Source organism: Melospiza melodia, chromosome 15 (genome assembly GCF_035770615.1).
Source record: "Melospiza melodia melodia isolate bMelMel2 chromosome 15, bMelMel2.pri, whole genome shotgun sequence".
In the NCBI taxonomy this organism is placed as follows: domain Eukaryota; kingdom Metazoa; phylum Chordata; class Aves; order Passeriformes; family Passerellidae; genus Melospiza; species Melospiza melodia.
The window spans coordinates 18,963,492-18,986,036 of NC_086208.1; the positions used below are offsets into that span (position 1 = coordinate 18,963,492).

The window sequence follows — 22,545 nt, forward strand, 5'->3', positions numbered from 1 at the left end:
TCTTTTCTGCTTCCTAAATTAATTTCTTTTTCTTTTGTCTCTAGGTAATAAAAGGACTCACATATCTGAGAGAAAAGCATAAAATAATGCACAGAGGTGAGATAAAAGTTTGTGTTGTAACTTTCCTAGAGTATAATTTCAATTTCATTAAAATGCCTCTTTTTTTCTATGCTTGGTTCTTTGTGGTTCCATATGACTTTGGTTCAAAGGGCTTTTCTTGGGCAGTGTAAGGCAAACTCTTTGTTTTAAATCCAAATCTCTTCCCATGACTATCAGGTGTCTTCAACTTCTGTCTTCCTGCAGCTTATCTGGGTTTGTAATCCGTGCTTGAACTGCTGTTCTTGCATTTTATGTGCACACAGAGCTTGTCTGTGTTTGAGACTGACTGCAGTGAAAACCTCTGAGCTAAATTTCATTTGGCTGTTCAATAGTTATTGCAATGAAAACTTTTAAAAGAAAGTCACTTCTTTCCCATCTGTCTTACATTCACATGCTGTTTATTGAGAGCTATCATGCAGAACTGCATCCTTTGCATACTTTAAAACAATTAAAAACCATAGTGAAGCTGTGTAGAATGGGAGTGTTGCTTCTCCTGGGTCTTTAGTTACTTTAGAATAGATGTATGAAATTATTTTCTGCTTTTAGTTGCCCTTTTTAAAATCCAGCTTCTCCATTACTCTGTTGGATGTTCCATTAAAGGAGGATGACCCTTGGTACAGTAATAAATCCATTTTTGTGCTGTGAAGGTGGAGCTGGGCAGTGCTGGTGCCCTGTGTGCAGCCCACAGCAGCTGCTGGGCAGCCTTGGACCACAGGAGAATATGCAGATGATCAAATATCTGCAGCAGACAATAATACATGTCTGAATTTACATTTGTTGCCCACACCAAAGAGAGGAATCAGCAATCCCAGCTTGCACAAGCTGTTGTAGGATCACCTTACACATGAAGTTGTGTTTATCACACATTCCTGGATTGTGGGGTTTTTTTAAACAAATATAGCTCTCTTGTGGAGCAGGGAGGTTGGAGGGAGACTCTAAACATTCCTGGTGACAGTTTCAAAGCCATTTGTCTGTGTTCAGAGCATAAGGACTCGAGGGAAAGAGATCACCTTATTTTAGGGCACCCTGGTGGAGTTCCTGCTGCATCTTGTCCTCAAGTCAGCCACACCAGTGGGTTGTTACTATCTTGGTTGCTTGGGTTTTTTTTTAGGTTGATCTTGCTCAGCTGAGACAGCAGATTTTATTTATTTATTTTCAGTTTTACCATCTGTAAATCTGATAAATCCAAAGTGAAGCCCTCCCGATCTTGTTGAAGTGCAGCTTAACCTCACGGTGTTTGCTAGGTCAGAGATTGCACTGCAGGTTCATGGAGCAGCACAAATCAAAAATTCCTCTTTGCATTGCTTCCAGCTGTACTGGCTTGAGGGTGCCCTGCAGTGCCCAGCTCCATGTCCACGTGGTGGATTTTGTTTTCCAGCCCAGTTTCCCTCCTGTGTGCTCTGGCAGCAGCAGCAATTGCTGACCTTGTGCCCTCCTTGCAGAGGCTGCTCTGTGGTCACATCACATCTGTGCTGCCTGATAAAGGGGGAGCCAGAATAACATTCTGGGGGTTGATCATGGCCAGTGCTGGCAGCTCAGAGGAGAATCAGTCAGAGCAGTGAGTGCTTCTCCCTTCTCTGGGCAGCCAGAGCCAAGCTTGCAGCTTCTGTCCTCGGTGCTGTCCGTGGGTCTGTCTGTGCCACTGACCTTGTGCGTTCTCTGTGTCCCCTTGTGAAGGCTGGAGTGCAGGTGAAAAACTGCTTCTGCTCTGCCTTGGATCCCACTGAGATAAACAGTGCTGCTAAAAGCACTTTTCCTGTAACTGTGTCAGCATTATTTTATACACAGCTCTAATAATTGGAGATTTCTGTGCTTTGCTTTCTCTCCTGCTCTGACAAGGTGAGAACAGCATCTCACATGGGCTGTTTGTTTTCACTCATCCATCCCTGGGGAAAATGTGTGCACTTGGTGGGCTTGTTTTCAGCAGGATTTATTGGAGTTATGCTGTGGGGAGAGTGGGTGACTTAAAAATGAAGAGACATCGCTGTTAAACATGAGAACATAGCAACAAAGGGCCAAAAAATCTGTTCTTAAATCTAAAGACAGCCAGGCTTGTGAGAACTCATTTGCAGGGAAGAATTTATTCCACTGGTGTGTTTTATTACTCGTGTGGCAATATCAGCAAGTTTGGAATATTTAACCCAAACTGCTTCCATGCCCAGCTGTGTCCTGGACTGGGGAAAAGTGTTCATTTGTCATCCAGACAGCTCAAGGGAGAAGGTTTGGGGCTTAGTAGAGCAGGAATGGGAAACACAGCTCTTTTCTAGAGGAGAATACAGTCCTTTTCTAGAGGAGAATAGAGGTCTTTTCTAGAGGAAAACACAGTTCTTTTCTAGAGGAGAATACAGTCATTTTCTAGAGGGTTTGCACATGTGGGGCACTGTGCTTTGTGCTCTGGTCCTCTCTGAGCAGACAGGAATGAAATCACAAAACCTCTGGAAGTTCAACTGGTAGGATCCAAGGCACAGGACAGGAGGGGATGAGGAGCACAACTGTGCTGGATATTTCAATAATCCCTTCTGTTCTGTTAAGTAAAGGTATCTGTGGTGCTGTCTGCAGTTGAATCCTCTCTGGAAGGTCTCTTCTTGCTGCTGTGGAAGGTTTGTAAGATTTTGAACCCAGCTGGAGGCAGCAGCTCAGGGCAGTGTCACTGCTCTGTTCCAGGGCTGCAGTTCCAGAAGATTCTTGTGAGATCCTGCCTTGGCAAATGGGAACTGATTGGAAGGTCCCAAAAATGTGTTACAGGACACATCTCTGCTCTGTGTCTGCTCACATGTATCTGGTACTGAGTGAATTCTGGCTGAAGGGGTTATGACAACCCCAGGGCCACCTTTCAGAGTGAGCCTGTGGGGCAGAGCAGAGGAAGGAACCTCTCACAGAGATTATCAGGCATTCTGGAAACTTCTCTGTGTTACCAGCTCCCTTTGCAGTGCCATAAATCCATCCCCCTGGCAAAGGACTTCTCTGGAATTCTCTTCCTGGCTTGTCTGGGATGGTATATAAAATATCTTCCACTTTCTTTAAAGCTGAAGTGCTTACATAACACATTTTGTGTTCCTTTTGTCTGCTCCTTGCAAGTTCCAGCATACATTTTGCAGGATGCCTTGGCATTCCTGTTCCTCTGGCAATACAAATCTCTGGTTTCCAGAGAAACTGCTCAAGTGCTCAGAGGCTCTGGAGTGAAAATAGAATAGGTGCTACATTTAGAGGGGTGGAAATGCAGCAGCCTTCCAAACATCACACTGATCACATGGGGTGCCTTGTGTGGAAAATGAAAATACTCCAGGGAGGAGAAGCTTTGTGCAGAAATGCAGAGAGGAGATGGGGCTGTGCTGCTCTGAGAGCTGCAGGGTGGCATTGCCACCTGCAGAAACACTGAGGGGAGAGGGGAAACCTTCAGGAGACCAGGGGGAGTCTGAGACTTCAGCATGCTAATAAAGAGAATTGTTTGGCACTGGTGGTGCAATGGTAATGATTTTCTCTTTGCCGTTTAATTATGAAGAATCAGTGAACTCCAGAGATGAAAGTGAGGATTTACATCTTTGTTTTGAGTTTGTAGCTGTGCATTGGTGAGCAGCACAAACCTGGCTGGCTGTGGCTCAGGCTCTGCTGTGCTCCCAGTGTGTTTTGCAGTTTTTTCCACCTTGCTTTTGCCCAGAGCTTTGGGTGCAGATTCCTGTGCAGCTGGGGATCTCTAATCTCTGCTTGGCCCTGGGCTGGGTTGTTTTTAGCTCCTGCTGGAGTTTCAGGCTGGTAGGTCGAGCTGCAGCCTGGATCCAGCCTCTGCACAGTGAGGGATGTGGCGAGGTCTCAGCAGGCAGAGCTTGCAGCAGGTGCAGCTCTGTGCCCAGCAGGCCAGATCCTCCCCCAGGGCTGGGCAATTGAAAGCAGCACACACAAAATACCTGCCTGCATTTTCCATCCACACATCAGGGCAGGAAACTCTGCCTGGACATTTCACTCGCCTGGAAAGGGACAAAAACATGGAGCCACAGTTTCCCCAGGTCGATAATTATCCACACTTGGTGTTACTACTCAAAAGCAGCTGAGGGGGCAGCTGGAATTGTTTTATTTTCCTCTCCCCATGGATCTTGCTCAGCGAGGCCAAACCTCCTGCATGGAGATCTTTGTCACCTCAGTGTCCTCCTCCCAGGCACATCCCACCAAAGGGCAGCTCCTGGGATGGATCTGTGCTTAAAAGTGAAAAGCACACGAAAATGTGACAGCCTATAGAGTTCTGAGTCTGCTCTGAAGTGAAATCATGATTCTCTTTCTTCAAAACAATTTCCCAGTTCCCTTTTTTCTGCAGCATTACTCTGCCAGTGTGGGCTGTTGGTTGCTTATTTTGATGATGGGTTGGAAATGACCAGCTAAGCAGTGAGATACAGTGAAAAACCTCCTTGCAGCTATAAAGAAACACTAAACACTTGTTCCCTGTACCTTTGCATTCACAAAGAGCTGTTATTAGTTGCTAAGCTACCAGTGACCCTTATTAAATTTCCATTTAGGAACAGTGATGAATTCAAAATCATGAGGTGGCTCTGACACAGGAAAAAAAACAACCTCCAATTATTTTAAATACACATTTTCAATAATAGGAAAATAATTTTTTCAGAGCTTTAAAAAAAACAAAAAAAACAAAACAAAAACAAAACCAAAACAAATCTAAACCAACAAACAAACCCAAGACCACCACCACAAAAAACCCCAACAAACCCAAACCCAGAAAACAGGATCTCACTGCAGGGAGTGTGTGGCCATAGGATGATTTATGCCTATGTAGATATGGAGGAATGACAGTGAGGCTGCTGTAATTCATTGACCTTTGTAAAATAAATATGTAGGGCCTCTTTATTGATCATTTCTAGGCACAGCATCATCATTCAGGAGGAGTTACACTGTTGTACACTTATTTATCTCAAAGGAGACCATTCATCTGCAAGGAGGATGTGGATGCCCAAACCTAATACTTAAAAGCCAGGAAATAGGGTGAAATCAAATAGTGTGAAATCAAAAAGCTGACAACCTTTTCTGCATGTGTAACTTTGAATATTTCTTTTTATTTATCTGTGGTTAAATAGAGAGTCTGTGAGGCGGAGCTGTGAGGGACCCAAATCTCTGATTATTGCCAGAGGGCCAGAATTGTGTCACAGAGGGAAGCAAAGGGAGGCACATGAGAATTCTCACCTTGCATTGTCAGATTTCCTGTTTTATCTCCTAAATAATCCATTTTTTTTCCCCCAGATGTTAAACCATCCAACATTTTGGTAAACTCTAGAGGTGAAATCAAGCTTTGTGACTTTGGTGTCAGTGGGCAGCTGATAGATTCCATGGCAAACTCCTTTGTTGGCACACGCTCCTACATGTCTGTAAGTACAGATTGAAATCCACATTACACAGCTCTGAGTTTGTTAGGCTTGAGTTGTCCCAGTTCTGGTGATCAAACAAGAACCAACTGTTGCTGTTCCTGGTTCAGCTCTTCCTGCATTCCAGGAATGTTCTGGTGTCACATCAGATTGTGTGTGTGGGGGAAGAGCTGTTGCAGGAAGAGCCAAAACCTTGGAATGTTTATAACCCTGCAGAAGAGCTGGGGCTGTGTCTGCTCAGCAGAACCCAGCCAGTTGTAGCCTTTGGGGGTTGTCTCTCAGAAAAGCCCAGTTTATTTTGTTTTCCTTGGGTCCTCTTCCCATCCAGCCTGTGCTGGGCTGGCTCTGCAGGCAAAGCGCAGCCACAGGAGAGATCCTGGCAGAGGGCAGGGAGTTAATGTGGGGCTGTCCCAGGCTGTTCTGTGTCCCTGGCATGAGGAACACCTTGGAAGCCCTTTCCAGAGGAGCTCCCTGTGTGATTGCAGCCCCAGCTCGTGGCAGTAGCAGCTCTCTCATTCCCACACCCTTTGCAGCGCACCATGAGCTGCTGCTCCTGTTCCCAGCTCTGGCTGCAGGGTTAGAGCTGTGTGGGCTTGGGCTTCCAGGGAAAAGCTTTAGTGCTGGCTCTGTTCAGCAGGAGCCCTGCACTGTCTCTGTGTCATTTCTCCTGGTGACACACCTGAAACCAGGCTGGGGTGAAGTTCTCACCTCTGGGGGCTGCTGCTAATGAGCAAAACCAAACCCACAGCTCAGCTCAGCCATGCTCCTGCCTTGCCCTGGCTCCTCGGGAGCAGGGATGAGAGCCAAGTGCTCTCTGCCCTCAGTTTCCTTCAGTTTGTTCTTTTTACAGGCTGAGGGTTTTACCTGGGGGGTTTCACTTTGCTCTCTGGCATCACGGACCAAGCCACGAGGGGGATTTTGTCCTGGTGGTGTCTGAGGGATCTTCTCTTGCAGCAGCTCCCTTTGCACACATCTATACACACAAAACCATACAGAATTATTACATGCAAACATCCCTTTTTACCACAGGGAGGTGTGGAAAAACAACACTGTTTATCTTGAACAGATTTCTAGATTTTAATGCTATTTATATTTATATAACAAGTGCTCTCTCTGTTTCCTGCTCTTTCTTATCCACCCACCTTCCTTTACACTTACATTTTTTGAAAATCTTGGGATTTGGACATTTCTATTGCTGTCCAGCAGTTGTGTAGTTTGTCCAGGTGGCTTTGGAATGACTGAGGGGGGAAACTGGAGAAAACTCAAATATCATCTCAGTAAATGCTACAAAACAAATTAAACAAAACTATCACCTCCTTATGGCAGAAGGAAGAGGCTTTACTGCATTCTCACATTCTCTGAGAGGGAGTTTCAAATTGCATATGTATTTTTCCAATATGTGCATGATATCAGAAGAATCTGCACCATTTTGGTAAAATATGAGCTTGATTTTAAAAAGAGTACAGAAAAGTGAATGTTTTCTTTGAGAACTCTTAGTAGAAATGGATTTAAGGGTGAAGTACATCAATGTATTAATAATTTCAGGAACCATTGAGCACTGAACATAGAGTGACAAAGCAGGTGCAGAAATGAAGCAAAAGGAGTTGGTGCAGCACTCATGTGCTGGTTTGGCAGCAGCAGGATGTGGATACACTGCTCAGAACTGGGGATCTGTGAAGCAGTGGGACTGCAATAGTCAGATACACTTCTGATCATCATTCAACTGACCAAAAAATCCCATACCTAGATATCTTTACATTGTGTGAATCTCCTAAAGACAATACAAAACAGATTTTGCCTGCAGAGCCTTGTGTTCGAGTTCCATTAGATGTGTGCTAAAGAAATTTGGGGAACTCCAGGAAAATACCAAGTCACTCATTTGAGCATGCTGTGCTACTAAGTTGGGGTTCCATGCTTTGATTGATGCAGGTTATTGCAGAATGTCATTTTTTGGTACCTCCTTGTCACAGAGCTGCCTCTCCTCCCCTCCCTGTGTTTTGCAGCCCGAGAGGCTGCAGGGCACTCACTACTCGGTGCAGTCAGACATCTGGAGCATGGGGCTGTCCCTGGTGGAGATGGCCATTGGCAGGTACCCCATTCCCCCTCCTGACTCCAAGGAGCTGGAGCTGATGTTTGGCTGCCCCGTGGAGGGAGATTCTCCAGTCACAGAGACCTCGCCCCGGCAGAGAGCGCCCGGCCGGCCCATGAGCTGTGAGTCACAACCTCTCCTCATTTCCTGACAGCTTCAAGGTGCTTTTAACTCATCCTGGGCTGCACAGGGGGGATTTGAACTTCTACAAATCAGGGGTGTGTTGGGCACCCGGCTCAGCTTCACTGTGAGGAGCAGAGCACCAGAGACCTTTGGGTGGTGGCTCTTGTGAGCAGCCCCAGCACTGAGATGGGGCTGCTCAAAATGCCCAATGGTGCCTTTGGAACCCTGGCTGTGAGAATTTCAGATTTCTGTGCTGCCAGGCACTGACCCATGAGAGAGCACTGCATTGACCTGAGGCTGTAGAGAAGGCTTCCAAAACGGAATGATGGAACTGGGATTGTGGGTGTGCAGTTTGGATAGAAATGTGTAATATCACTTAGTAAAAAACACAGAGTTTAAGGTTTTAGAGTATAAGAAGATATAATAAAAAAGATATGAAAGATATATATAAACAAGGAGATAGATAGATAGATAGATAGATAGATAGATAGATAGATAGATAGATAGATAGATAGATAGATAGATAGAATAAAACAAGATATAAAAGATACATATAAAACAAGATAGAAGTTTTAGGGCAGAAGCTGGTCCTTCTTCTTCGCCTCCTTCTTCATGGGTTTGGGTGGTTTTGTGTAATTGGATAAAAAGTCCACATTGTGAGCCACAAGTAGTTAGTTATTAGGTTAAAAGTAAAAATAATTGAAGTGTCATTTCCTAATTAGACAGTTTGTCCTTAAAAAGCCTTGTAGAGAGAAAGATAGAACTCCATTTTTAGTTTTAAGTGCTGCAAAACTCAAAATTTGTGAGACTATAATATAAATAAGAACTAATAAACATCTGAGTCTGAACAAGAAACACCATCTGACACATTTAATCCCAACCTTAACAAAAAAACCCCAAAACTCCACAAAGTGCTGCCCTATGTGAGGACCAAACTCAGAACCTTCAGATTTCATAATCTGATTTTAAAAAACTGATAAAAACCTGAAAAACCACTCTGAAATCCCAGTCTGGTGCTCTGGTTTTCTCCAAGGTGCTGATCCCAGTGCAGCAGGATGATCCCAGTGAAGTGAGTGCTTTGGGTCAGACCTGGAAATGTCTCCTTGCACGAAAGCATTTATTTCCCTGTTGCTCCTTTTCCCTGTAAATCTGCTGGGTGCCAGAAGTGTCAGGCCTGGGTTTCCTACAGCACCCCTAAAGCCATGCAGGGAGAGTGACACTGATCCAAATTTCTCCCATTTCTCTCCCATTTCTTCCCAGCCTATGGATCAGACAGCAGACCCCCAATGGCAATCTTTGAACTCCTGGATTACATCGTCAATGAGGTAATTTATAAACTTAAAAATCTGTTCTTCACAGCTGTAAACTCTGAAAGCATCCTGGAATTTGGGGTCGGTGCTGTTTAGTCTGGTTTAGCCTTATGACAGTCACAATTCTCTTCTCTTTCAAAGCAAAAAGCATGCTCATGTTAGCTGTCATTTGTAGCAGCTGGATAACAATTGTTCCAGCTGGATGAATTATTGACAACTGTCCAGCTCACCCATTGAAAGGCACAGTTGGTGTCTGGGTCCCTGCATTGCCTGTGCCATGATAAATTGATAAATTGCTTCTGTAACTCATCTGCTTGCACAATTCTCTCAGATTACAAATCTGTTTTGCATATTATATAAACCCCAATCTGCCAGCACTGACTCTGGGGATGGAGTTGCATTGAATCACTGCAGCTGCTGTGATCCTGTGTTGCAGCACCCCTGAAGGGTCAGTTTGGGCTGAAAAGCTGCAGTAATTCAGAGTTTGGCAATATTTTCTTGTGCCACCTCTGACTGAGCACAAACTTCTTCAGCAGGAGCTGCTCCCTCCAGCACAGGCTGTGCTCCAGTCAGGGAGGGGTGCAGGCCTTGTCTGCCCTGTGCATAAAATGACCTCAGTGTGAGGATGGGAACTTATCCCTGAGCCTGTGGCCTGAGGATGAGGCAATGATGTGCAGGTTTATGCAGTCCCCCTTCTTTATTTGTCAGAATTCTGTCTGAATTCAGAGCCTGAACCAACTCATTGCCAGGGACAGAAAAGTGACATCCAAAGGATTATGGAACTAATGATGTGCAGGGCATCTTCCCTCAGCACTGTGGGGAATGACAGGGTGCTAATTAGTGCTCTGAGCCTTCCTTAATGAGAGCTGAGGCTGTTCTCCCCCCATCCAGGTGTGTATGTGTGTGTGTGTGGAGAAAACAGAACAACCAACCAACCAAAACCCAACAAAACCCACCCCTACCAGGGAAAGTCTGGTTTAGAGCAATAACCCAGATCAGCCAGGGTTGCACAGCTTTGCTCAGATGGGGACATCTAACTGTCCCATACTGAATGATTGCTGATGTTAAAACTGTATTTATTTATTACAGCCACCTCCAAAACTGCCCAATGGTGTCTTTGGTTCTGAATTTCAAGATTTTGTTAACAAATGGTGAGTATCTTCTCTATTTTCTGTGTGCTGAGTGGCAGAGGGACATGCTGGGCTCAGCTTTGTCTGTCAGGCCCTTGGCAGTCGAGTCCCTGCTCCAGGCCAGGGCAAATGTAAGGATTGCAATCAGCATAATCAATCCTGTTTGGGTGTTAATTACCTCACAGGCAGCAGGTGCATCCAGAGGAGCCCCAAGGCTGGGGGATATTCCCCTCTTTAGCCCTGAATTTGTGCAGCTCAGAGCAGTCCTTAGGGAGTGACCCCAGCACAAACAGCTTCTGCAGGGCTCAGACACCTCCTCCTGCAGTGCTGGGCCATGGGCTGCTCAATCCTGCAGGCTCCAGGGGTTTTTCCTTGCCCATGAGCCAGCACCTTCATCCCAGCAGCCATTCCCCATCTCCTCACAGCCCCAGCTGCACCTCAGTGGTGCCAGCACTGAACCAGTGCTAAGGGGGCAGCTCATTGCAGTTCAAGTGTTTGTTTATTGATAAAATATCTCTATTTACAGCTTCCAAAAGGAAGGACAGTCATGCAATAGCTCTACTTGATCCTGAACTTGAGGAGACTTGGGGCAAAGAAACGTGAGGGATAAAAAGGGGTTCATGTGGATTTAGTTGAAATGGGATTTATCTCCCCAGCTTGGTTTACACAATCATCAGTCTCAGACAATCAGGATTTCTTACCTGGAGCTGTGGAACCCCCAGAAGGGAACTGCAGGCTCCCATCTCTGTCTGAGAGGCACCTGGTGCCTTTGCTGAGTGGTGTCAGACCAGAGCAGTCCAACCAACAGGACACACCTGGAGCCTTATTTTAAAAGATAATGGGGTGTAACTTGTGCACCACTTTGTGTTTTCCCAGTTTAATTAAGAATCCTGCTGAAAGAGCTGACTTGAAGCAGCTGATGGTGAGTGAAGGTTTTTAATCTGATCTCAGAGCCCTTTCCCAGGCAGGTTGGGTTCCTCAGCTGGCCCAGAGCAGTGGCTTGAGGGTGGCTGGTGGCCCAAGAGCAGCTCAGCTTGGGCAGGAGCAGCTTTTCTGAGCTAGAGACCGAGGGGCTGCAGGTCTCACACCTCCTACAAGAGGGACTGTCAAGGAAACCAAAACCTGGTGGGTTGTGGAGTCTGCCATTTGATAATCACAATGGGTGACTTAATTAATTAACAAAAGAATTCTCTCTTGAGTCTATTAGTTAATAATAAAGTATTGATTAATACTTTTAGAAGGACAAAAGAATAAAGCTCCACATACCATATGGACTAATTAAATACATTTTTAATCATCTGTTGTGAAACACAAAATTTGTCACTTTTTTACCAGCTTTGTCTGGCAAAGTCTGTAGAACTCAGCACATATCCTGCATTTTTCTCTGTGTAAAATAACCAGATCAGTCTCAGTGCATCTTTTTATGATTTTAAGTGTAATGCCAGCACTTCAGTTGTACTGCAGGTTTCCCCTGACCCTGCTGCACAATAATGGTGCAAAATGCAAAGCGACTCTTTTTATCACAAAAAGCCTTTTAGTGCCCAGGCAGACACTTTCCAGAGTATTACCCTGAGTGCCTGAGCCACATCCTCCTCTTTTCTGTGGTGCAGAGGCACGGGCAGGATTCCTCTGGGACACTGTGCCTGGTGCTGGCTGTTCCCTTTCTGAGGGAATTTCTCCACGTGCCCTGTGAAGTGTCACAGCTCGGTTGCTCCAGGCAGATTTGTGGGTGCTCCTGAGGGCTGCCCTCGATCAGCCTGAGGGCTGGCACCCTGACCCTGTTCTCCTGTGCCCAGATCCATGCTTTCATCAAGAGATCCGAGGCGGAGGAGGTGGATTTTGCGGGGTGGCTCTGCTCCACCATCGGCCTTAACCAGCCCAGCACCCCCACGCACGCCGCCGGCGTCTGAGCCTGGGGCCAGCTCCTGGACTGTACCTCTGGTGACAACCACGCTCTCCTGGTCCTCTCTCCTCAGCTTGTACCTGTTCCAACATGTATTTCACCTCTTGAGGAAGAATGTCTTGATAGCATGTGCCAAAACGGTTTTAAATCTCGTCCTAAACTAATTGGTATCGTTCCGGGTTCCGTCGTTCACTGACCAAATGTAAGCTGTGTAAGTTCCAGTGCTTGCTGATTTTAGGTGATTATGGATATTCTTTCTTAATGAAAATATCACTGGGGCAGGGGGGGTCGGCCCCTGGCTTGTTTGAACCTTATCAAGACTCTTTGTAAATCGTTGGTACTTCAATCATGCTTTCCCCGAGCTCCTGGGCTCGGGATCGGGATGCTCCGAGCCTGTCTGTGAGCATGCTTTGCTGCTGCCCAGCTCTTCCCAAAAGTTAGGCTCCAATTTTGCTGTTGTCTAGAGATCTCTCTCTCTTTGCAGGTGAAGAAGGCAAGAGCTCTGCATTTCTCAGAATGCACAGGGCAATATTCTAATTGTAGACTTGTTCATATTTCTATATTTATTTTTCAAACATATCATCATCCTTGGATTTAGTGATGTACGTCTTTCTAATTGATTTTTAAAAGTTAGTTCTTGGAAGTGTTCTATGGAATCAAGACAATGATCCAAGCACTTTGCTTTCTTTTAACCTAAAGAGTCATGACAACTGTGTTTAGTGTCTAAAAGTGTATGAAAATCCTTTATTGTTTTATTCTCTCAGATGTTTAGCAATGGGTTCTCTTAATAAATATATTATCAAGTAACTTCTTGAAGCTTTTTTTAAAACTTGACCAAAGCTTTTAATCTGGTCACTGCATTATAAATTTCAGCTCTTTGAAAGGATGCTTGGGATGAGGAAATGCCTGAAATTCTTCCCCAGAAGGAATCCCCATCAGCGGGCCATGAACTTCCACATGGCCAAAGGATCAGGTATCAAAGGGCTGGCACAGCCCTGGCCAGCAGGGGCAGGAAATGACTCATGGACAATCCAGGCCTGTGCTGGCTGCAGTGAGACCTGAAGTGACAGCTGGGAGGGTGTAAATTAAACTCTTTCCTGAGCTTTACCTACCCCAGCAAACAGAGCCTTTTACTGTTTGCTAAAGAAACGCACAGCAAGGTTTGGGAGGCTGAACTCCCACTTTGGCTTGTTCCCCCAGACAGCAATAATTTGGGCACTGCAAGCACAGCTGTAAGGACAGCAGGAAAAGAACTTTATTGCAACATGCACTACAACTGGGCTGTTCAAATCCAAAAGCACTCGTTCACAAAAGCAGCAGGAATTCTATCCATCAAAACTACTCTGGACCATGCTGGGCACACATAACATTTTTCAACAGTCAAAATTACCCTCTGGAGTTGAAATGTGTCAAGAAAGACCAGGATGGCTCTTCACACACATCACTGCAAGGGTTTATTTGACCACAGCAGTTTTGGCTCAGACTTCTGGGATTTTTTACCTGTCAGGCTTGGGAAAGCTCTCTTAAACAATCTCTTCACTCTTGTTCTGAATTCCTTCATTAAGACATTCAGGATCCTCAAAACCCAAATAGTCTTTAGTACAGGATGAAGCCACATTTACAGCCCAACAGTTTCCATTGGTACAAACCAAACAAGAGCCAAATTAACATTAAACAGTGGCAGGAATTCACTGGAGGCTGAATGTCAGTTCTGACCACCCCCAGGATACCAGACACTTTTCCAAATGCAAGAATTGTGGAGATTTCACATCACTTTCCATTTATAACTAAGTTCTTAAACTCCTCATGCTCCTCCTTGAGAATCACATGAAATCAGACGACCTGGCCTTGATTTGTGAGGTTACAATGAGAGAAAAATAAAATAACAGCAATTTAAGAGTATTAGCTTAGTACGAGCACCACGGATCATTTCTTAGTCTACAATTTGTGGACAAACAAAAGGCTCCTTGCTGCTGCTCTGAAGGAGCTGAAGTAGAAAGTCCTGCTCTGGGACAGACTGACAGAGCTGAAGAGCACCAGGGGGACAGAGAGACCTCCCTGCTGTGCCCAGAACTGGGCTGACACTGGGAGGCCTCTGGGAGTAACTCCATGGAACTGAGAACACAGCAGCTGCAGGCTGGAGACAGCCCTGGACACATCTTTTCTCATCTTTCTGTATCTTAAACTGCCAGTTTAGGCAAATGAGGTTAGGATGTTATCACTGGGGCAGCAGCAGCTCCAGGACCTGGATTTGTTTCTCACATCAGGAAGTGAGAACAGACAAGTTATTGCTTTTAGTGCATGTGTTAATTGGTCTGGTTGATCATTTGCTTCTCCCCTCCACATACAGAGATGTTGTAAGAGCTACATTAGGTTTGAAATGTGGAATGGATTATGCTACATATTTGTGCAGCAGATTTTCATTCTTTCAACATCTGAGGCAAGATGTGCCCAGCCTGGGAAGTTCCCGTGTTCAGTGTCACTGCCCTCGACTCTGACATGTCAAACAGTTCATACCCACACAGCACAACATGGAAATCACTCGGTGAGTTTCAGATGAATGAAGAAGAAATTCCTGAGTCTGTATTAAAAACCATCTCTGATCTCTCAAGAATCAGATTCCTCCTCCTCTTCCTCCTCCTCCTCTTTATCATCCTGAAGACTGAGGTGTAACTCAGTTTGATTGATGGCAGCCTCATTGTCCATCTGCCCAAGAGTCTGTCAGAGAAAAGGGCTGATTACTAAACCCAGCACAGACACCAAACACTTCCCAAATCACTAACAAAAATGTTACAGCTGTGTAGTTACTGTTAATGAAAGATGCCAGAGGGGCCCAGCACAGCAACAAGGCCCTGCTCTCCATGGCAAAGCTGCACCTGGGCCAGGCTGGCCAGGTATTGAGTGAAAAGCAGCAGCACCTGTGCCTCCACCCCAGGGTCACAAGCATTAAACAGAATATTTAACACGTGGGGAACTGAGCCTGCAGCACACAGCTATTTCCCAATGCCCCTGGAAACACCGTGCTGCTTTTGGGGATGGGAAAAGGTGAAACCCTTGAAACAAACCAGCAGCAAAACTGACATTGTACAGCTGAGTTTGCAGTGATGGGAAGCATCAATGAGGTGACACAAGGAGCTGCACAGGAGAACCACGCAGAGCTCTGCTCCTGCTCCCAGCCAGCCGTGGGGCCCCCTCCGAGCCCAGGGGCCCCCTTACCTGCTGAGTGTCCTCGGCCAGGGCTGGCAGGGGCACAGAGACGTCCTCCTCGCCGGCCCTGATCATGGACTGCAGCGCCAGCTCCTCCACCTGCAGGGAGCGCAGTGAGCACTGCCGGCATTGTCACCACATCCCGGCATTGTCACCATACCCCGGCATTGGCACCGCAGCCCCGGCCCTGGCACCACATCCCGGCCCTGGCACCGCAGCCCCGGCCCTGGCACACCCCCCTGCCTGACCCTGCTTATCACTTCCCCCTCGGAACTCTGGGCTTTTTTACCTGTTAAAGCTTCGTTAAATCTCCTGCTCTATATTCTGTTCTAAGCTCCTTTATTATGATATGCATGAGTCTCTAAAGCCAAGCAGTCTTCAGTTGCACTCCTCAAACTATCCCTTCTCCATCCCTCACCTAAGGCAAACCCTGCACTCACATTTACCTCTTAGAGACGTATCCTGCTCATACTCACAATTACATTTATCTCTTGATGTATCCTGCATACACTCACATTTACCTCTTAGCAATGTATCCTGCTCATAGTCACATTTATCTCTAGATGTACCCTACACACATTCACATTTACGTCTTAGAGATGTATCCTGTGCTCACTCACATTTATCTCAATGTACCCTACATGCATCACACTCATTTACCACTTACAGACATATCCTACATACACTCACACATTTATCTCTTAATGTACATCTTCACTCACAATTACAGGTACCTCTAACAGATATACCCTACACACATTCGTAATTACATTTACCTCTTTGAGATGCACCCTGCGCAATTACAGTTATCTCATTTAGGTGTACCCTGCACTCAACTGCATTCACCTCTTTGAGATATACCCTGCACACAGTTACATTTACCTCTCAGAGCACCGCAGATGGATCCCCCTTTCCCAGAGCACCCGTGAGCAATTCCCCGCTCCCTCCCCCCATTGCCGGCGGAGCGCGGCCGCCCGGGGCCGAGGGGCAGGCCCGGCCGCGCGGGGCTGAGGGGCAGGCCCGGCCCCGCCGTTCCCGTTCCCGTCCCCAGGCCGCCCCCGCAGCCCCGGCAGGCCCCGCGCACCCGCAGCCGGCGGAGCTGGTCGTGCAGCGCCGCCTTGACCCGCAGCAGCGTCTCCTCCTCGCGGCGCAGCTCCTGCAGCCGGCTCAGCATCGTCCCCGCCGGGGCACCGACCGACCGCCCCGCCCCCTGACGTCACGGCCCGCCCGCCTGACGTCACACCGCCACAGCGCCGCACCGCTGCCGCCCCCGCGCGGCCACCGCCGGTCACTGCACGCGCGGGCTCGGCCTCAGCCACGCCGCCCTCCTCCTCCTCCTCCTCGCCCCGGAAGTTCGAACGCTGCTCGCACACGCACACCCGACACAGCTTTCCGTATTCCGACAATGTTTATTAGCGACAGCCCGCGGGCACAGCCCCCGCGGGGACCCCGGGGCAGCACGGCAGCGGTTATGCCTTGGCCTCGGCCTTTGCCGCGGGCTTGGCGGCCTTGGCTGTCTTGGCCTTCTTGGCAGGGGGCTCTGCCTTGGTTGCAGCCGGGGCCTTGGCAGCTGCCAGCTTGGCCAGGGCCTTGGCTTTCTTCTCTTCCTTGAGTTTGTGCTAGAACAGACAGAGAGATGATCAGTCAGGGCACCACCTGAAGCCCAGCCCCAGCCCCGGCACCCACTCACGTTCTGCGCGTGCCGCAGGATGGTGTTGCGCCGCATGGTTTTGGCATACGGGTTCAGCTTGATCATGATTCTCAGGTTCTTCAGTGGGTTCTTCTTCAGGACTCTGCGCTGAATCTTCTTCCTAAAAAGCACAGCCACGTTGTATCATCAGTGTATTTCGCAATGCCACTTCAGCTAAATTCCCCCTGAGATCTAGTCAACTGCTATTCCTTGGGTTGAAACCCAGAAATTAGGAAATCCCAGCCTGAAACCAATTTCAAACCTCACTGCACAGCCTTTGTTCATGAAATCAAATCACTCACTTTGGAGCACGCAGGGCCTTCTGGATTTCCTGGCTTCTCATGATTCTTCCAATATCCGTATTGGTCATCTTGTGCATGGGCAGGCTGCAAAACACACGTTCAGAGTGTGAGTGGGTGATAAAACCGTGGCTAATTCACCACAACCAGGCATCCAGGAGCAAGCCCCAGTGTCCCTTTTCCTGGGAAAGGGGGAACCTTCCTGCCCCCCTGGCTGACTCACTTGTAGTCGCTCTTGAGCGTGGCTGCCTTGCGCCAGGTGCCGTACAGATCGTCCAGCTTGCGGAACGCGCTCTCGGTCCAGATGCAGAAACGCCCCACGTGGCCCCCGGGAGCCAGGCGCAGCAGGTTCAGCTTGTTCACGTTCAGCAGAGTGATTCCTGCAGGAAAGCAGGCAAAGCGACCCCTTCAGTTTGTGATTAAAATTGAGGATTGTGAGGCTAAGCAGTAGATAAGATGCAGAAAGAGACTGGGGGTTTTTGGCTTTGATATTACATAGCTACACATACCTCAGTATGAACATCTACTCAATTTTAAATTAATAATAAGCCTATTTCCAGCAGCAAACTAACCAGCCTCATTTTTAATTGCCCCAAACACAGTTGAGGGCTGGAACAGCTGCAATATTTGTCACAAAACCCCTAAACATCACCTCACCAGGTTCTTACAAAGATCAACCACTGCAGCCAGTCAGCACTTCCACTCAATCATGTGTTTCAGAAACACGGACCATGAAGTGGAATCTCATCATTCCAGGCAGTGTCCCAGCAGAGGAGGGAGTGTGTCCCAGGTTAGTTACCGGGGATGTTCCGGAAAGCTCTGATGATGCCGTTGTCCTCGTTGTAGATGATGCAGGGTCCCCTGCGCTGGATGCGGCGGCGATTCCTCATCTTGCCCTTCCCCGCCCGCATGCGCTGGGAGGCGTAAACCTGGGAAAAGCAGAAACTCAACATCCCAGAGGCCCACAGCCCAGCAGCCAGACCCGACACAACGTGGTCAGAACTTCACCATCGTCACTGCAGATCTGCAACACGGACCGGTGACATGTTCATCATTCTCCAGAGTCAAAGCACAGAACTATTCAGAATTCCTACTCTAATACCCGCACAGCTGAATCACCTGGGTTCTGCCCTTCAGATCACACCTTCTCAGCTCACCTTTTTGATGTCATTCCAAGCTTTAAGCTTCTTCAGGAGGAGAACAGCTTCCTTGGTCTTCTTGTAGCCCTCAACTTTGTCCTCAACAACCAGAGGAAGTTCTGGAATCTCCTCGATACGATGGCCTAGAGAGGATTTCACAAGACACTCAGTGCTGCTCACTGACCTTGGCTGGACCATTCTTCAAGGTTATTTTTTTGTATATTCATAAATAACATATGATAAATTAGATTAATGATAGAAATTCATGAAATGAAGTCCAGCACAGTAACCAGAGCAGTGAAGTTCCAGTGGTCTTACAGGTCTCACACAGGACTTTGTGTACCCGAGTGTTAAGTCTTTGCCTCCATGAACAGAAATCCAATTGCACTGCAAGAGTCCATCTAGGCCACCACAAGTACCCAACACTGCTCAGACAAACAAGTGCAGAGGCAGATTTCTCACCTTTAGACATGACCAGGGCTGGCAGGGCAGAGGCAGCCAGAGCAGAGCAGATGGCGTAACGCTTCTGCGTGATGTTCACCCTGCGGTGCCAGCGCCGCCAGGTCTTGGTCGGGGCGAACATGCGGCCACCACGACACATCTGGGAGCTGCAGTTAAGGACAACTTTGTGGAGCTTTCTTATCCCAAAGTGACTCCTCATTGCTTGCTCAGCATTAATGGGTCGTCAACCACCTGTGCCAGGATTCTGACAGCAGGCAACTGTCCCTGGGCACAGGGTAAGGCGCAAATTACGACATCATGGCAAGACAGAATTTGGGAATCACATCACATCAATGTGAGCTGCAGCCATTTCCTCAAGAAAAAGATTCCATCTCACATTTAGATAATTAAAAACGTTTCTGCTGGTTGAGCTCAGTGCCCCCAAAGCCAGCGCAGCCATGGAAGGATACGTTGCCAAAGGCACCCTGGCCAGAGCGGTGAGTGCCACCACCCCGGACACGCGGGATTCGAGCAACAGCTCTGCCAGTACCCCATGATTCAGCACTGGTCTGGTGACCTGCAACAGAGAGAGAGAGAGGGACATCGTGAGGGTCATCCAGGTGACACCACTGCCATGCTCCCACAGCGAGTTCTGATCACTCAGGGCACTGATCAGAACTTCCACCCAATCATGTGTTTCAGAAACACGGACCAATGAAGTGGAATCTCATCATGTCAGTGTAACAAATCTTGAGCAGGAAAACTTAATCCTAGTCTGTTAATGTACCTGATTCTGACCTAAGATCTTTAAGACTTATTTTAAGCTTGATCCTCAATCTGGAGGTCTGATTTGGCACTGCTATACGTAGCAAGTTAGGATGTTTGTGTGAAACATAGAAATAAGGTTTAAAAGGCATGTTCCTAGCACAGACTGCTTGGGAAGCAAAAGTTATCTACACAAACAACAGAAGCAAATCTAACAAATGCCCATTTGCAGTTTTTCCTTGGACAATGCCTCAAGCAAGTCTCACGAGGTCAATGTAGAGCAGGGATTTCACCTGGAACACTTTCAGCCATGTTATGTTTTTCCTGCAATGATGATTTCATCTGAGGACTACAATACCTCCCTCCAGCAACGTGCACTTCAAGCAAGACCATAGAATACCCAAAAATACCACCTTGATGCTCCTCAGAATAATAAAACTGCTGCATTTTAAACCATTTAAAACCACACTGTTAACAACTGGCCTTGCCTTCTACACAGAACCCCACAGATAAGCACTTCTCTTATCCCAACTCCAGCTTTATTTCCATGTGAGCCTCTCTGCCGTGCAGCCCTGACACCTTGTGAAGGCTGGCCTGGAACAGAGGCTAGATAGAGTTAAATAAAGTAGGGAGGCTTATTTATCAGGAGGTTTCAATGGATACACCTTGGGCAGTCAGGGCTACACTACAAGAGCCCAGCCAGGGCTACACCCAAGATGAACCAAAATGGTCACAAAAATGGATGCCTGGTCATGGGGTCTCATATTTTGTAAGTTTTAGTCTATTTGCATATTGGAGTTAATTGCCCAATTACAGCTTTAGCTTATGAAGTTCCACCCTGCTTGTTTTTCTCTCTCCAGCCCACGGTGTTTATGCTCTTGGGCCTGAGACTTAGATCATGTGTCCTTGGTGCCCAGCTGGAGCAGGAGTTGTTTTGTGTCCCTGCTCTGTGCACAGAGCTCCCCATCCCTAACGTGCAGCTCAGACTGAAGCAGTGCACACGCCACAGCACTCAGAACCCCAACAGCACGAGAGGCAGTGCTGAGAGTGCCCGGCCGTACCCGCGAGCTCGCTGACGGCGTAGGGCTGCCGGTTGTTCTTGCGCAGGTTGGTGTGCACGAAGTTGACCACGTCGGGCCGGATGGGCGCCTTGAACACGGCGGGCAGCGTCACGTTCTTGCCCGACGCCTCTCCCTTCTCGGAGTACACGGAGATCAGCGGCCGAGCGCAAGCCTGGGGAGGCACAAACCCTCTAAGCACAGAGCGGAGTGAGCTCCTGGTGTTGGAAACCCTCAGATATTGCTCAGAACCGAGGAGTCGTCAGCTCGGCAGCGCCAGCACGCTGACAGCAGGCAACTGTCGCTGGGCGCTGGATAAGGCGCAAATTACGTCATCACAGCAATATTGTGCTCCAAAGCTCACCCCAGAGAGCTACACCTGCATTCCCAAGGAACTGATACAGTTCAGCCTCTGGGCTCTGTAATAAACCCCTTCCAAACTACTTCCCAGCTATTTAAAAAACCCACCTGTGTTAACCAAACATTTGTAATTCATTTAAGAAATACTGTAACCAGCTCATTAAACAGTGTCAGAGGACACTGAACAACCTCTGGTGCTTAAAAATTTGTGCAGTGTACAATTAAGCTACTCTCAGCACCAGCTGCCTATCAAAAAGCTGAGAGGATACCCCAAAATAGCCAGAGGATGAGCATCAGCTTTAAAAAAAAAATATTTTAGCATTATGTTGTATCGGTTGTTAATTAATCTGGTGGTAACTGTACAGGCAAAGCATTCTGCTTCCCCCTCCCACCTGCAGTTCATTTTAGAGGTATTAAAATGCTTCCGAACTCCAAACTAAGTAGCCAATAGCACCATCTCTGCACGTGACACTGGTCCCACGCAAGGCTAGGGCCCCTGGTGTTAACCCAGACCCCAACACAAGCAACAAACTCGGCTAGGGTGAAGGCATCTGAGCACAATCTCAGCTGTATTGGCAAGAAAAACTGTTAATTTGCAACCTGATTCTAAACCAAGGCTTCTTAAAACCTGTTTTTCAAAAAAAATTGGTTAAAATAAGAAATATATACAAGCCGTTCTTCCCACTGTATATGGGCGCAAACCCTCCCGTGCGGCCTGTTTCGCTTTAAATAAATACATCAAGAAACTACAAAGCGCTGCTAGATGGCGATGGGGACCCATCCCATCCCTTTCCGTGCCCATGGAAAGGAGAACTTTGGGCCGACCAGGCCGAGCTCCCTCCCGCGGCCTCCCCAGCCCGGCGGCTCACGGGCTCCACGCGGCCGCCGAGCTCTGACGGGCCCAAAATGGCGGCCGCGCACTCCATGCCGCCAGCGCGGCCCCCGAGCTGCCCTTAGCTCGGCCCTGCCCGCTGGGCCCGGCTCCCCCGGGTCGGCGCCACTGCCCTCCCCGCTCCCCCCGGTCCCCGCTGTCCCGGGCCGGGCCCGGCCCGGCGCTCCCCTCACCATGGCGGCGGAGCTGCTCGTGCGGCCGCCCGCCTGCGCCGCGCCCCGACCGGAAAAGGAAGGACTCGTCACACTCCCGTCAATACGTCTATGTCCCTCCGCCCTCTGACAGCCGCTCCTGCCGCGCCGGCCGGTCAACCTCCGACACCCAGTCCAAGTTCGGAACCGAGCTCCAGCCCCGGTCCCCGTCTCTATCCAAGTTCCTTCGGCGCCGCCGCGCCCATCCCGAGCTCTCCGGGCGCCTCTGTCCTGCTGAGTTCCCAGCCAAAGCAGGGGACTCTGTTCCGGCGGAGGGATCCAGCGTGACGCGTCACCCTCCCCTCACAGACACCGCGTAGCGCCGGAGGGCGGGAGGTTCGACTGTGGCGGGCGGCGATGGCGGCGGAGCGGCGGCGCCGGGCGGGCGGCGACCTGAGCGGGCTCCTGCTCCGGTGAGGGTCGGGGCTGCTCCCGAGGCTGAGCGGGCGCCTGTTCCGGTGGGATCGGGGCTGTTCCTGGGGA

General features: G+C 48.4%; 3 protein-coding genes and 4 non-coding genes across 7 annotated transcripts in view; 1 reads left to right on the top strand and 6 right to left on the bottom strand.

Moving 5' to 3' along the window:
* MAP2K1 (mitogen-activated protein kinase kinase 1) overlaps window positions 1–12,827 on the top strand; it is a 32,545-nt gene extending 19,718 nt beyond the window's left edge. Inside the window, exons 5-11 of the mRNA XM_063169995.1 lie at window positions 45–96; window positions 5,344–5,468; window positions 7,469–7,676; window positions 8,938–9,002; window positions 10,077–10,138; window positions 10,994–11,039; window positions 11,914–12,827. Of these exons, the coding sequence (XP_063026065.1) occupies window positions 45–96; window positions 5,344–5,468; window positions 7,469–7,676; window positions 8,938–9,002; window positions 10,077–10,138; window positions 10,994–11,039; window positions 11,914–12,027 (672 nt within the window). The 3' untranslated portion in view covers window positions 12,028–12,827. The remainder of the gene's footprint in view (window positions 1–44; window positions 97–5,343; window positions 5,469–7,468; window positions 7,677–8,937; window positions 9,003–10,076; window positions 10,139–10,993; window positions 11,040–11,913) is intronic.
* Window positions 12,828–13,251: 424 nt separating this feature from the next.
* Window positions 13,252–16,424, bottom strand: SNAPC5 (small nuclear RNA activating complex polypeptide 5). The gene is made up of 3 exons (XM_063169996.1): window positions 16,312–16,424; window positions 15,237–15,326; window positions 13,252–14,738 (listed from the first exon to the last, which is right to left on the bottom strand). The coding sequence occupies exons 1-3, from the start codon at window positions 16,399–16,401 to the stop codon at window positions 14,628–14,630; spliced, it is 291 nt and encodes a 96-aa protein (XP_063026066.1). The 5' UTR covers window positions 16,402–16,424; the 3' UTR covers window positions 13,252–14,627.
* A 192-nt stretch (window positions 16,425–16,616) lies between these two features.
* RPL4 (ribosomal protein L4) lies at window positions 16,617–22,352 on the bottom strand. Its single transcript, XM_063169997.1, has 10 exons — window positions 22,045–22,352; window positions 20,623–20,794; window positions 19,267–19,373; window positions 18,818–18,956; window positions 18,374–18,498; window positions 18,016–18,145; window positions 17,440–17,596; window positions 17,220–17,303; window positions 16,918–17,038; window positions 16,617–16,846 (listed from the first exon to the last, which is right to left on the bottom strand). Exons 1-10 carry the CDS (start codon window positions 22,045–22,047, stop codon window positions 16,697–16,699), a joined length of 1,188 nt encoding a protein of 395 aa, XP_063026067.1. The 5' UTR covers window positions 22,048–22,352; the 3' UTR covers window positions 16,617–16,696.
* Window positions 17,903–17,972, bottom strand: LOC134425507 (small nucleolar RNA SNORD18). The gene has a single exon (XR_010029700.1). It is a non-coding gene; the product is annotated as a small nucleolar RNA SNORD18 (small nucleolar RNA).
* On the bottom strand, window positions 19,021–19,120 carry LOC134425509 (small nucleolar RNA SNORD16). The gene has a single exon (XR_010029702.1). It is a non-coding gene; the product is annotated as a small nucleolar RNA SNORD16 (small nucleolar RNA).
* Window positions 19,465–19,535, bottom strand: LOC134425508 (small nucleolar RNA SNORD18). The gene has a single exon (XR_010029701.1). It is a non-coding gene; the product is annotated as a small nucleolar RNA SNORD18 (small nucleolar RNA).
* On the bottom strand, window positions 20,862–20,962 carry LOC134425510 (small nucleolar RNA SNORD16). Its single transcript, XR_010029703.1, has one exon. It is a non-coding gene; the product is annotated as a small nucleolar RNA SNORD16 (small nucleolar RNA).
* Window positions 22,353–22,545: the final 193 nt, after the last annotated feature.

What these genes read in the sequence shown, in the direction of transcription:
- RPL4 (XM_063169997.1), bottom strand. An exon ending in AGCCCTGGTCATGTCTAAAG is followed by an intron (nt 18,499 to 18,817) that starts GTGAGAAATCTG and finishes AATCCTCTCTAG; the next exon opens with GCCATCGTATCGAGGAGATT. An exon ending in AGCTTTCCGGAACATCCCCG is followed by an intron (nt 17,597 to 18,015) that starts GTAACTAACCTG and finishes GCTTTCCTGCAG; the next exon opens with GAATCACTCTGCTGAACGTG.
- SNAPC5 (XM_063169996.1), bottom strand. Translation starts at nt 16,401, where the DNA reads ATGCTGAGCCGGCTGCAGGAGCTGCGCCGCGAGGAGGAGACGCTGCTG. An exon ending in ACCAGCTCCGCCGGCTGCGG is followed by an intron (nt 15,327 to 16,311) that starts GTGCGCGGGGCC and finishes CGCTCCCTGCAG; the next exon opens with GTGGAGGAGCTGGCGCTGCA. An exon ending in TGGCCGAGGACACTCAGCAG is followed by an intron (nt 14,739 to 15,236) that starts GTAAGGGGGCCC and finishes TTTCTCTGACAG; the next exon opens with ACTCTTGGGCAGATGGACAA.